Source organism: Synchiropus splendidus, chromosome 16, assembly GCF_027744825.2.
Source record: "Synchiropus splendidus isolate RoL2022-P1 chromosome 16, RoL_Sspl_1.0, whole genome shotgun sequence".
Classification (NCBI taxonomy): domain Eukaryota; kingdom Metazoa; phylum Chordata; class Actinopteri; order Syngnathiformes; family Callionymidae; genus Synchiropus; species Synchiropus splendidus.
Window position 1 is genome coordinate 11,741,682 of NC_071349.1, and position 12,249 is coordinate 11,753,930.

Sequence of the window (12,249 nt, forward strand, 5' to 3'; positions counted from 1 at the left end):
GACTCTTGAGACGCTGCTTCGAATCCGCATTAAAGCACAGACAATAACAAAACATCAGCATTGACAAATACATTTTAATGATAACATATTAGAACAGATATCCATCTACAGTTTGAGGTTGACCCGGTCGTGGTACTTCAGGTACGGATCGTCTACGTACCAGTTCCGGCGTTTCCAATATTTGCCGGTCATTTTGTCCAACATTTTACTCTGAGTCTTGTTGCAGAACACGTGCTGCCTGAGGCGCCGCTTCCGGGCCAGGCTCTTCTGCCACAATTTCTTCTTGTACCCCGCCTGTCCACAGCAGATGTTTGTCAAGGAGAGGAAAACCTTTTTACCGTCGGACTGTAAAATCAGCGGCGTCTACCTGGCGACGAATCCAAAGTCCGCTGTGCAACCTCATGAATCGCTGAGTCACCGACTTCACGCTCTTTCTCTTCCCCTTCTTCAGGCTGACGTAGGTCAGCGTTCTGATTGGCTGCTGAGTCACAGGAGGAATCAGATCCCTGACTCTGCAGGGGATCACACACACAACAAACACAACACATAAACACATGAATTAGTGCCAGTTTAGCTTCACCACTCACTCCACCGCTACCCTATATACCCTTTTATGCATTTTAGTAGTATTAGAGTAGTTCAGTTCCGGTGCATGTTGGCCTCCGCCAGGGCTGCCCTTTGTCATCGGTTCTGTTCATTACTTTTATGGACAGAATTTCTAGGCGCAGCCAGGGGTCGGAGGGGATCCGGTTCGGGAACCACAGAATTTCATCTCTGCTATTTGCGGACAATGTTGTTCTGCTGGCCTTATCGGACCGGGACCTTCAGCGTGCACTGGGGCGGTTTGCAGCCGAGTGTGAAGCGGCCAGGATGAGGATCAGCACCTCCAAGTCTGAGGCCATGGTTCTCGACCGGAATAAGGTGGTTTGCTCTCTCCGTGTCGGTGGAGAGTTCTTGCCCCAAGTGGTGGAGTTTAAGTATCTCGGGGTCTTATTCCCGAGTGAGGGAAAAGGGGAGCATGAGATTGATAGACGGGTTGGTGCAGCGGCAGCAGTAATGTGGTTGCTGTATTGGACCGTCGTGGTGAAGAGGGAGCTGAGTCACAAGACGAAGCTCTGGATTTACCGATCGATCTACGTTCCCACCCTCACCTATGGTCACGATCTTTGGGTCATGACCGAAAGGATGAGATCGCGGATACAAGCGGCTGAGATGAGTTTCCTCCGCAGGGTGGCTGGGCGCACCCTTAGAGATAGGGTGAGGAGTTCGGTCATCCGGGAGGAGCTCGGGGTGGGGCCGCTGCTCCTCCACATCGAGAGGAACCAGCTGAGGAGGCTCGGGCATCTGATCCGGATGCCCCCTGGACGCCTCCCTGGGGAGGTGTTCCGGGCATGTCCTACCAGGAGGAGACCCCGGGGAAGACCCAGGACTCGCTGGAGAGATGATGTCTCCGGTCTGGCCTGGGAACGCCTCGGGATCCCCCGGGATGAGCTGGACGAGGTTTGTGCGGATCGGGAAGTTTGGGCTTCCCTGCTCCGAATGCTGCCTCCGCGACCCGACCCCGGATAAGCGACAGAAGAAGGTGAAAGGTGTGAAGGTGAGTAGTTCATCTTTTAAAATTCGTTAAAATAAGACAATCATCTTACACTTTGAGTACATCTATCTATATACATGACAAGAGATAATTTTAAAAAGTAATATATTGAAATATTGATCATTACATTTAGGATGTCGGGTCAAGACGTGATATCAGAGATCGAACTGTCAAACTATTTTTCAAACTTACCGTTGTAAGATGTTGAGACAGACAGCAGGCCGATGTAGAGCACTGGCAGCTGCGCGGGGAGACGTGCAGAGATGCGGTGTCTGGATGAGGGTGGAGAGCTGAGAGACTCTGGTGGTTCTGGTGCAGGCAGAGGCGGAGAACCTCAAAAGTCCTGATCCACACAAGGACAACACGCACTTTAGCCGCTAGTTAGCATCGGGGCTAGTATTGCTCTTATATAGATGTTAACGACACCACCTTCATCGGGTCATTGGAAACTATAAAGCTACTAGCCATTCGGGGCTGATGCCGCAGTTAATGACAGTACGATCGTATAAAAAGCATGGACTTTAAACGCTTTACGTACCAGGGAGCCTCCGCATCAGGGTGGCCGCCATCTTTCCTCACCAGAGTACGGAATCTCGCAAGGACAAAACTTGCGTACAGAGACGCACGGTTGGTGGTGAGGCCATCTAGCGGCCGTAATGTCTAAACGTCACTTTCAGAAATAAGACTCAGAATCAGAAAAACCTTATTAATCCCAAGGGAAATTGTGTTTGTAACATGCTCTGTACACAGCATATCGCAATAAATTAAAAAGAAATAATATTAGAATGTGCAAAAAAGTGATACAAAAGATCTTATTAAAACAATGTGCAACAAATGCAGTTCAAGAACAGAAAATGTGCCAAAAAAAACCTTCATTGTATCTTTTTCATGGACGAATTGGGGGGACCTCCTGTGGCACTTGGTCTTTGAGTTGGGTAGTCTCAGTCTATTGGTCCATGTGCTACTGTATTGGACCAGGAGCTCATGGAGGTGGTGGGTAATGTTGTCCAGGATGCTCCTTAGTTTCAGGAGCATCCTTCTCTCCATAACCATCCCCAAGGAGTCCAGTTTCACCCCCACCGCATCACCAGCTTTGCGGATGAGTCTGTTAGTGTCCGCCACCGTTAATCTGCCTCCCCAGCAAACCACAGCGAACAGAATTACACTGGACATCGACTCATAAAACATCCTCAGCATTGTCCTGCAGACGTTGAAGGACCTGAGCCTCCTCAAAAAGTAGAGACGACTCTGACCCTTTTTGTAAAGGGCCTCCGTGTTCCGAGCCCAGTCCAGTTTATTGTCTATGTGGACCCCAAGACATTTATAGTCCTTGACCACATCCACATTGACCCCACAATGTAAATGTTGACAAACGTGGTGTTTAAAGCTTTATAGAGCAGAAGATAAAGAAATAATTTTGAGCTCTCTTTCATATCAAGAAATGTCATTGAATATGCACATGTTTTTTTAGTTAAGCGTGTTGTGTTTTTTTGTTTATTTCTAATCTAGGGAACCATGTGTCAAGGGCGTGAGTGGCGATAATTCAAGAATGAAGATGTAAAAAGCATCACTGAAACCAAGAAAAACTAGAAAAGATCTGATGTTAAAGGACTGATTTCATGCCATAGTGGACTTTCTTTTTTCTCCAAATCTTTAAACAAAGAAAGAAAAGATAAATTGGAATAAAAAAAAATTAAAACCGGATAATTAATAATAAATAATTTTCAAATGGCTCAACAAGAGTAGATTCTGCGCTGTACTACGTTTACATAATAATGTGACTTAATTTAACTTAAGTTCTTCAATTATTGCCTCTGTTTTTCTTACACACATTCGTGAGTAGGCAAAACACTCTTCGGCTGACAGCATTTGAAACCATCAGCCATCAAAAATATGAACCCAACCGACGCATCAAAATGCCGCGACAAGAGCTTGAACTTAATTTATTTAATTGAAACTGTACAAATATAATCTTTATAAAATCCAAGTGAAAAAATCAAGCACAACAACAAAAAGAAACATTTTCTTCTCATCCACCAATGAAGGTCTCCATGCATCCAAGATAGCTCCTCTTAGTCTGAGGCCATGGTTCATAGTGGATTATAAATTACTTATTAATGAGCGGCAGTAAGTCCAGTGGTGAGCACAAAGCATCAGAGAAAAGCACTTCAAGGGTGTTGTTCACCTTCAAAACCCATCTAAATGCAATGGTAGAACATTCATAACCGTCCAGAGGTGAAAGGAGGATTGTCATAGGAAAGGAGGCAATCGGACCTGGCAAATGACAACCACGTAAAAAAAAAAAAAACATTTGGAGTCTGTTCTGTGCTGTATCTGTGCCGCTTCACCAGCCGGCGTACACTGGTTCAGCGTCACCGGGAATCCCATAGTAGCGGCCCTGTGGTCTCTCTTTGCCCAGCAACGGAGCCCGGGCCACGGCCAGCTCCCCCTCTGTTTCACGCCGCCGCCGCACAACCAGCAAGATGATGAAGAGCAGAGCCACTAGAGGGAGACAGAGATGTTCAGCGCTTAACCGTCCGTTAGAGCCAGACGTGCAACATCGACGCCAGACAGTTCCCATGAAATCAGGATCAGAGTGAGACTGATGTCGTGAAATGTGTCAGTAGTTCAACTAGTCAGAGTTTTTAAAAGAGTTTAAATGATCTCACAAAATAAAGAAACCCAATGTTTTAAAGAGTGAAGGTCATGTTTTATAGTGATCCAGGGTTTCAGTAGTGTCTGGACTTGTCCAGCTCCTCACCTCCTCCTCCAATGACCAGAAGAGAGATCGTGACCGGGGCCAGTTCGCACGTGTCTCCTGCTTTACGGAAGAAGGTTTCCATGCAGTAACCAGGACCCAGACTTCCCGCTGGGCAGAAGGCGTCATTGGGGCACAAGATGGGGGTCACGTCTGGACTCTGGCAGAAGAAGAATAAGAACAGCTGCTCAAACATCTGCTCATCAATTCCATTCCAATAAGGTGCTTCCATTGTGCTGGGGGGGCGCTAGATCTTCCAATCTGGGCTTAGCTGTACTCCGAAGAGGAAATGCCCTCCTGGCTTGTTGTGTTTAAGAGAATGTTGAAGGGAGTTATCAACCCGTGACTCACCGGGCAGTAGTGGTTCTCCGGACAGATGTCACAGTCCTCCTGACCCCAGTGGACCTGGTAAAACCCAGTGCTGCAGATCTGACACATGGTCTGGTGAGGAGGCTTGTGCATACCTGCCCAAAACCAGAGGTCACCTGGACCGGCCTGTGCACTCCTGATCTGACCGGACAACAACAATGAGGGTTACCTGGACGGCAGGGCGTGCAGCCCCGGGCCCCTGACTGCAGAGCTTCAGATCCCCCAGGACACAGCGGACACTGAGCACAACCCGTCATGCTGAGCAGACACAGTCAGTGATTGTGTGAATTAAGTGATGTGTTTTCATCTGCCTCTGCTTGTGTGTTTCAGCATGTAGACATTGTGTGACTTGTCCAGCTATTCCCAGCTGTGTGAGTTTCAATGCCCCCCATTCATGTGTGTGCCACTGAAACCATGAGCCACAACATGTGATGTTGAGTCACAGCTTAAGATGACAGGACACACCAAAAAAGACTCACTTGCAGAAGGTTCCCGCTGCACACGGGGAACAGGAGGTGGAGCTGCGCTGGGACGTGAAGGATCCTGGCGATCAGACAAAGATTCAATACCTGCTGACATCATCAGAAGTGATCAAACACAAGTCGATACCTGGGGAGCAGCTCGTGCAAGTCTCAGACCCTGTGTTGTTGCTGAAGGACCCAGGGGGGCAGGCGTGACAGAGGGGGCTTCCTGTGAAGCTGAGGTCACACGACAGTTAGAGCAGGGAGGAGGGAGGAATGTCTGGTCAAACATTACTTTGTGTAGAAGCCGCGGCTGCAGGGCAGGCATCTCTGCTGACCAGCTAGCGGCTGGAAGAAGCCGGTGGCACAGGGGAGACACGCTCCTGGGAAGAGACAGAGACCCGGGTTTGGGCAGCAGGCGCACAGCAAAGTGTCTGGAGACAAAGATCGGTGGAGTTAGCCCAATATTATCGTGACTCATGGTGAGATGCTTTGAGCCACTCACTGTTGTCGTACTGGGATCCTGGCGCGCAGGGCTCACATGTGGAGACGTTGAAGGCGGAGCACCCGGGGGTGGTGCTGAGGGGAATCACGGGGGTCACAGTCATGTCCTGAATGACGGTGGTGTTGGTCACGGCAGGCGGGAGGGTCGTCTGGCTCACCACCATTCCTGAAGACAACAATAACAACAAGCTCAGCAGACTGGAAGCAGAGAAGAAGGAGAAGCTTTGTTTACCACCGTAACACAAAGCAAGCTTTTCTCTAAAGTGACAACATGCATGTTGCATGGCTCATTTATTTAGTCGCGATGAATCGAACAGTGTTTTAAGATCAAAGTGGAACACTGTAAATTAGCAACTACATGTTCAGTAAAAGCGACTTAAGTCAAGTCAGCCGACCATTGTTCTACCTGTCAGTTAGCATAGCATGCTATCAGCACAAAACCGTCCTATTTAGCAGGATAAATGAGATGCCGTATTGATGACTCGTGGGATCAGGTCAGTTAAAATGTACATGAAGTGAAAAAAAGAAATTCACCAAGGGCAGCAACTAATGCTAGTTAAAACAGTTAGCATCGGGAAGAACATACACTCTTATATTCTTAATTTATCTCCCTTGGATGTGTCTGACTTGAATGGTTCACACATCAAATTGCTTAAAAAATGTTTTAAGAGCCAGCGCTAACAGCGGATGCTAAAGATGCTAATGCGTTCTTCTGCCACTTCTGGTTAGCTTCTCGTAGCAACAGGGAATGGCTTCTGTGAGCAATAGCAGTCGTCCTTTTGTTTTGCTTTTTTGCCTTGTTTATTTTGTTCACGGCATTTCAGGGTTTTTAGTTTTTGGCGCCTTTTAGTCATCTTCAGAGAAGCGAAGTTCCAAGCCTTAACGTTTGTAGTAATCTTTGTGGAGATACTGCTGAGGGAAATGATGTGTTGAGTCCTCAGTAAAAGCGTAAGCCGCAGGTATGCTAAACGCTGCTAAACTCTTCAACTCACCCTTCCTCCAGAGAACCAGCGAACACTTGAGTGTCACTGGCAGATAACAGGGTTGACATGACTTCAACAACACTGGTCATTAATTGTGTCGTGGTGCAGTTCTGACAGCACAGAACCGGACTCAGGGTGGCTGCAGCGGCAGCAGGTTTGGGCACCAAACAGAGCCCACATTGTGACTCTAATCACATTAGCCATGTGCTCCTGAGTGGCTGCCATCTTCCTCATGAAATGCAATTATTCCGAAACAAGATCATGTGATTCAGCAGTTTCGTTTGTCGCCCGCAGTGCCTCAGATAACCAAGGTCATGTGTCACAAAGGTCCCGAACCTGGAGGATCGTCTTATGAGTGAGTCTCAAAGGTAAAACTAATGTAGCCTCCTGACTTTTGAGGCACAAATACACCTGCTAAAGAAGGTTCTCCATCAGGGTTTGCCACAGCAAGTCAACCTGCTTTACCTCTCTCATCCTCCAGTCACTTCTTCATCATCCGACCTCCCTGGCTTTGCCTGCACGCTTCTCCACATGTCACTCTGATGCACTCATTTCGGATCTCCCTAGTCACTCAGTATCTTCATCTCTGACTCAGCTTCCTTTCAGCAAGACATGAGGCAGTCAAGCACAGGGAAAAATGAAAAAGCTTGTTGAGCAGCTTGTATTTTTGGCTCCAGAGTTCAGGAAATTTAAATCAGGCTTTTCACAAGAGCAGAAAAAAAGTTGTGGCTGATGAAGTAAACATTTGGAGTTTCAAGGGTTAAGTCCATCTTGAGCATGAAGAAAGCGGACAGCTATAAGAGAAGCCTGGATCTGAGCAAGAAGGAACTGATACAGAAGGCTCAGCTGTTGTTTCAGGTTGTTACATCAGCAGACTTGTACCATGTATTATGAAGCTCCTTGAAGCTTCAAAAGGATAGAAATGGGATATTCACCAATGAAGCAAGCGGCTGCGATGACCTGCAGAGCTCCAGGGCGCTCCATCCTCCACTCCAGTTGAAGGCTCTCAGCAGCAGACTCTGGGGAGCAGCATCATCTTGGCCGACTCGACTCTCTGAGAAGCTGCTCTCTGCTATGGGATCATTCCGCTCAGCGTCATGTGACAAATTCCACATCATGTGATTTTGCTTTGGTTGGGAGGGGAGGGGTGAAATTCAGGAGCGCTGTTGTTGCTGCAAGAGCTTTCAGGTCCAAGAACCGTGAGTTTCAGAGCTTCTGTTTTACTGCTGGTTTTCGTTCTTCATCATCATCATCATCTTCAGTGTACACACACAAACTAAAATTAAATGGAAATAAAGAGTCAGTTGTTTTTGGGGAAGAGAGGCCAGTCATGGGCTCAGTTTTGCCATCAACACAACACACCCAAGAGACACAAACCACTAGCTTGAGTGAAATTCACTAAATTCAGAAGCTCACAATGCATGACACACACGACTCGGTAACACACGTTAACACACACGACAAGTAGAAAAATCGGGTTCAAAATCTGAGATGAAACCTTCACTACGATATCTGAAGAAAGGAAAACACAACATATGCATGACACACAGAAGGCTGCGTTGTTAGTAAAAGACACTTCCATAGACTTCTCTCCTACCCACACACGCAACGCACACCATGTATGGGTAAAAATGACACACATAAAACAGAGACACATTATGTATAGCATATAAAAGACAAACACAAAGTCATCACGATGGACACACATGAAGCAACATGAAAACACCACACTTCACCAAGTCTTAAAAACAGAGGTTTATTTCAGATGTTGTCCCTCTCAATGTATCTCAGCAGGTTCTGCTGCAGCTCAGTCCAGTTCCTCTCCATTCTCTCCTGAAGACACAAAGTTCGGGTTAAGAAGTCGTAGGAGTTATGACGCGGGTTGTTCTCGTACGTGTGTATCCGTCTCCTCGTCCGATGCCGTCGACTGCTCCGATGTCCTGCACTTGTTCATGTCGTGCTGCCTCAGTGTTGCCATCTGGAGACCACAGCTGCATCATCTACCATGGTTGATTCTTCTACGCCTCTTTCTCACCTCCTCCTTCATGAGCTGCACCGTCCTCTGGTTCCGCTCTGCGATCCGAACTTTGGCCTGCGCCGCCTCCTTGTCCGTGTTCCGAGCACCCTGTCGGAGGTGCTCCATCTTCGCGAGCTCCTCCTCAAGGTCCTTCTGCTTCATCTCCGTCTGCCACTGCAGGAACGCAGAGGACTCGCCGCCGCCCTTCTGAAGGTACTCCATCCTGCAAGCAGTTCAAATTCTGCCTCTGCAACAAATGACCTCCACAGCAGGATGGGAAGTCAAGTCTTACTTCTCAAGCTCTGCCTGCAATCGTCGGTCCTCCACAACCTTCTGACGTTTGACAGCTGCCTTGTTCAGCCTGACGGGCTGGCTTCTCTAGAGCAGTTGCATCAGGGTGTCAGGAGACGGTTCAGTGGCTCGGCTCAGAACTGATCTCACCCACGTGGACGGCGGTGGAACCATCGACTGAAATGAGTCGAACTTGAGCTTTGAGTCCATCTCCTCCTGGATCTTGGCCATGATTTTCTGATGTGGGGATGACAAACCAGAGCAAACATCTACTGTCAATCATCACAGTGAGAGCTGGTCTGACTCACCTCCGTCTGCTCAGACTTCTGCGTGTTGGTGCATCGGAACACTTTGCTGTTTGCTTCCCGCAGGAGTTCCTGCAGAGAAGATCAGGATTACAACTGCGGGTCCATTATGTTGCACTATTTATTTTTTTTGTCCAAATGTATTTATTCATCTTTTCAAAATAGTACCACACACAAATAAGGAGGAATAATAATAATAAAACACAACCAAATTTACAATAACAAAAACAATCAATACACACAAAATAACATAAAATATATTGCTTCTCATGCAAACTTCAGACAATATCTTCAGCAAAAACAAAATACTGTAGTCTTTACCAAGTAACAAACTTCAGATACATAGAAAAAACTGCATTTGAGTGCCATTCATATGTGTACTTCCAAGTCTGAATCTTTCAGATAGCATTTAAAAGGATTCCTTTTTTTTAAATGTTTTTTTTCTTCCCTATTAGTGTATATGTAATTCTTTCTAATGGTAAACAAGAGAGCAACATTCGCATCCACTGGTTTATCTTTGGTCTTTTAACATTTTTCCACATGACAGCAATAAATTTTTTTTGAAACCAAAATAGCAAGATCGAAAAAAGCACATTCACTCTTATCATATTTATGTTTTTCTGGGTCTAATGAGATTTGTTTTTGTAGAACATTCTCTATTATGTTGCACTTTATTCTATGGCTGAGTTGGTATTAACTCCAGGTTTGGTTCAGCTGAAGTTTACGTTTTAACCAGTTGAGTTGTTATGGTTACATTGTGCAAAATAAAGACATGAAGTACAGATAGGCTACACATGTTGGAATAAATTAAACACAAATTAAAGTTAATCTATATAAATTCATTATTTTGACCTATTGATTTATTTATTTATTGATTTATTTGCCCTTTTAACAAAGTTACATCAAGACATAAACGGTACGGTTTGGTGAACTAGCAATGACTCACTCATGTCAGGTCATTGAAGTTTGGTAAGTTTGGTTCATGGTCAAGTTTAGGTTAGTCAAAGGTTCAAACGAGGTTTATGTTACTTAACCACTTAACCACAGACACAAAAGTACCTCTGACATCTGATGGTTCTTCTGCTTCATCTCCTCGATGACCTCTTTCTCTTTGGGAGCTCTGTAGTTGGAAGACGGCACCTTCAAAATAAGAGTCTTAAGTGTCTGGGACTTCAAAAGAACAAGCACAATAATGACTCCAGTCTTACAGGCTTGTGCTTCTCTGCTGGGACGATCTGAGGAGGCGTCGGGGGTCGAGGACACTGCCGACGTTTACCGAAACAGAACTCTTGTGGCTCAGTGACTTTTATCAAACCCTTCTTGATCGGGATGCCTCCCTCCAACATGACGGCCAGCTGACCCACGAGAATCTCCACGTCAGGGCGCCACCTATGAGAAAACGGACGCTATTGAAGAGAGAGACTTGGACTCACAGATCTAATATTGAACCAGTGGAAGCGAAGAATGGTCTTCTGTTCCGTGCACTATGATTGTGTGTTTGGGAGGGGCAGGTCTGTGGGAACAGTTGTTGTTTCCCTCCAGATTGGTTTCGAGTGTCACCTGAGCAAGGGTCTGATCAAGTACTCCTCCACGTAGGCGACATCGTAGACCGTATTCCACTCGTCAGGGATCCAGGTGGTCAAGTTGTCGAAGAAGAAACTTATGAACTGGAAGAGAACCAATCCATCATCTTTATGTTTGGGTGAAGATTTGCGTTCAGATCGATTACCGAGTGCATCTTCTTGATGTCCAAGGACTTAAGAATGTGGCCGAACACCTGGATGCCCAAGTCGTCGAGGGAGAATGTGGCGAGGTAGCAGATGACTGAAAAGGATTGAATCAGGATTTTAGACAAACCAGGAGAGGAGGAGCTGGACTTGAGGTGCCTCAACATGCCTCCTTACTCACCGACAAACTGCGTCCGGTCACTTCTGGACAAACACTGTCCTTTCTGGCCGTAAAAAGTATCAACAATTATGTCCAGTAGCCTCTTGCGCTCCACACATCCAGAGACAACTTCCAGGAGGAACGTCTGCTGCAGACTCTCCATCTGTTAGACAGCTGCCGGTCAGTTGTGGTCCACATTTGAGGACTATAATGACTTCTGAGAAGACTTGAGTGGAGACCAGCGTGACCGGGGATTGTAGTACCTCCTGGTGCTCTATAACTTCATCCAGAAAATCATCCAGGGTCAGTTTGCTGACAGCCAATTTGTCCAGGAGCTCGATAGCCTCCTTCACCAAGGCGCCGTAGTTCGGTGCCATGTTCTCACCAATCAGTGACACACTGCCAACTGAGTTAAAATGAGTCCTTAAAATTGGGTATTATTTTTTAAAATCATTTTATCAACCTTGTTGACTATCTGCAATCAAGATAAGTGTAAATATATAATATATATAAACACAAATATAGAAGGGAATGATAACTGCAAAAATTAAAGTAATATTACCCGCTCATTGAGGCCTTTAATTTCTTTTTATTTTATCTTAACTTCCGACTTTCAAATAAATACGTCTTTATTAGACAACTAAACGACTTATGTCCCCGTCACGTCGTCAAGAGCAGGTTGCCACAACAAAACAAAGGTGACGTCATTGACGGTGTTTCCTTCATGTACTATTGGAAATTCTGACTTCTGAGGAAGGGGGATTTGGGAAACTCCCAAGCGAAGAGCAGTCTGTTTCCAGACGTGAGCAACGTTCTACATGTGACATGTGAAGTGTCATCGTGGCTGATATCGTGACTCAAAATGGCCAAAAAAATGAATTCTAATGGAAATCACATGCTAAATGCAGTTGATCTGATTTCCTGCCGTGATCCGATTAGGATGATCAAATTAGATGTCAGCCTGTAAACGAGCTATTTTGTCCAGGAGGTGAACTGATTATTATGACATGTTAAATATTTTGATCTGTTCTGTTCTTCGACTTAATCACTGCAGGTGTCATAAAATGTATCTGACTTCAA

At 46.0% G+C, this 12,249-nt stretch overlaps 3 protein-coding genes and 1 long non-coding RNA gene across 9 annotated transcripts; 1 reads left to right on the forward strand and 3 right to left on the reverse strand.

Annotated features, from left to right (window-relative positions):
- Positions 1-40: 40 nt before the first annotated feature.
- Positions 41-2,184, reverse strand: mrpl35 (mitochondrial ribosomal protein L35). The gene is made up of 4 exons (XM_053845778.1): positions 2,133-2,184; positions 1,787-1,937; positions 368-512; positions 41-294 (listed from the first exon to the last, which is right to left on the reverse strand). The coding sequence occupies exons 1-4, from the start codon at positions 2,161-2,163 to the stop codon at positions 106-108; spliced, it is 516 nt and encodes a 171-aa protein (XP_053701753.1). The 5' UTR covers positions 2,164-2,184; the 3' UTR covers positions 41-105.
- Positions 2,185-3,503: 1,319 nt separating this feature from the next.
- si:dkey-21a6.5 (laminin subunit alpha-2) lies at positions 3,504-7,750 on the reverse strand. Of its 3 annotated transcripts, XM_053845457.1 has the most exons (10): positions 7,605-7,716; positions 7,135-7,264; positions 5,688-5,852; positions 5,478-5,616; positions 5,331-5,419; positions 5,201-5,264; positions 4,891-4,979; positions 4,704-4,816; positions 4,356-4,512; positions 3,504-4,096 (listed from the first exon to the last, which is right to left on the reverse strand). In XM_053845457.1, the coding sequence occupies exons 3-10, from the start codon at positions 5,848-5,850 to the stop codon at positions 3,939-3,941; spliced, it is 972 nt and encodes a 323-aa protein (XP_053701432.1). In that variant the 5' UTR covers positions 5,851-5,852; positions 7,135-7,264; positions 7,605-7,716; the 3' UTR covers positions 3,504-3,938. The 3 variants fall into 3 exon arrangements, with proteins under 3 accessions (XP_053701432.1, XP_053701430.1, XP_053701431.1); XM_053845455.1 differs by lacking the exon at positions 7,135-7,264 and having other exon boundaries at positions 7,605-7,750; XM_053845456.1 differs by lacking the exons at positions 7,135-7,264; positions 7,605-7,716 and adding an exon at positions 6,679-6,768.
- Positions 6,057-7,969, forward strand: LOC128747524 (uncharacterized). The gene is made up of 3 exons (XR_008412684.1): positions 6,057-6,180; positions 6,964-7,037; positions 7,151-7,969. It is a non-coding gene; the product is annotated as an uncharacterized LOC128747524 (long non-coding RNA).
- On the reverse strand, positions 7,895-11,837 carry cfap99 (cilia and flagella associated protein 99). 4 transcript variants are annotated; one of them, XM_053845453.1, is made up of 13 exons: positions 11,732-11,837; positions 11,433-11,644; positions 11,191-11,332; positions 11,012-11,106; positions 10,843-10,949; positions 10,491-10,671; positions 10,342-10,422; positions 9,286-9,354; positions 9,128-9,214; positions 8,979-9,064; positions 8,705-8,909; positions 8,564-8,647; positions 8,395-8,502 (listed from the first exon to the last, which is right to left on the reverse strand). In XM_053845453.1, the coding sequence occupies exons 2-13, from the start codon at positions 11,544-11,546 to the stop codon at positions 8,431-8,433; spliced, it is 1,323 nt and encodes a 440-aa protein (XP_053701428.1). In that variant the 5' UTR covers positions 11,547-11,644; positions 11,732-11,837; the 3' UTR covers positions 8,395-8,430. The 4 variants fall into 4 exon arrangements, with proteins under 4 accessions (XP_053701429.1, XP_053701428.1, XP_053701427.1 ...); XM_053845452.1 differs by having other exon boundaries at positions 11,433-11,575; positions 11,732-11,816; XM_053845454.1 differs by lacking the exons at positions 8,395-8,502; positions 11,732-11,837 and adding an exon at positions 7,895-7,945 and having other exon boundaries at positions 11,433-11,721.
- Between the last annotated feature and the right edge of the window lie 412 nt (positions 11,838-12,249).

Coding starts and splice junctions, on each gene's coding strand:
- si:dkey-21a6.5 (XM_053845455.1), bottom strand. CDS start 7,653: ATGGAGCGCCCTGGAGCTCTGCAGGTCATCGCAGCCGCTTGCTTCATT. Junction 5,617..5,687: donor AGGATCCCAGTACGACAACA/GTGAGTGGCTCA, acceptor CTTTGTCTCCAG/ACACTTTGCTGTGCGCCTGC. Junction 4,817..4,890: donor CTGCACGCCCTGCCGTCCAG/GTAACCCTCATT, acceptor GGTTTTGGGCAG/GTATGCACAAGCCTCCTCAC.
- cfap99 (XM_053845453.1), bottom strand. CDS start 11,546: ATGGCACCGAACTACGGCGCCTTGGTGAAGGAGGCTATCGAGCTCCTG. Junction 11,333..11,432: donor AAGTTATAGAGCACCAGGAG/GTACTACAATCC, acceptor GCTGTCTAACAG/ATGGAGAGTCTGCAGCAGAC. Junction 8,910..8,978: donor TTGCAGGCAGAGCTTGAGAA/GTAAGACTTGAC, acceptor AACTGCTTGCAG/GATGGAGTACCTTCAGAAGG.
- mrpl35 (XM_053845778.1), bottom strand. CDS start 2,163: ATGGCGGCCACCCTGATGCGGAGGCTCCCTG. Junction 1,938..2,132: donor CCTGATGCGGAGGCTCCCTG/GTACGTAAAGCG, acceptor TGTGTGGATCAG/GACTTTTGAGGTTCTCCGCC. Junction 513..1,786: donor TGTCTCAACATCTTACAACG/GTAAGTTTGAAA, acceptor GATCCCCTGCAG/AGTCAGGGATCTGATTCCTC.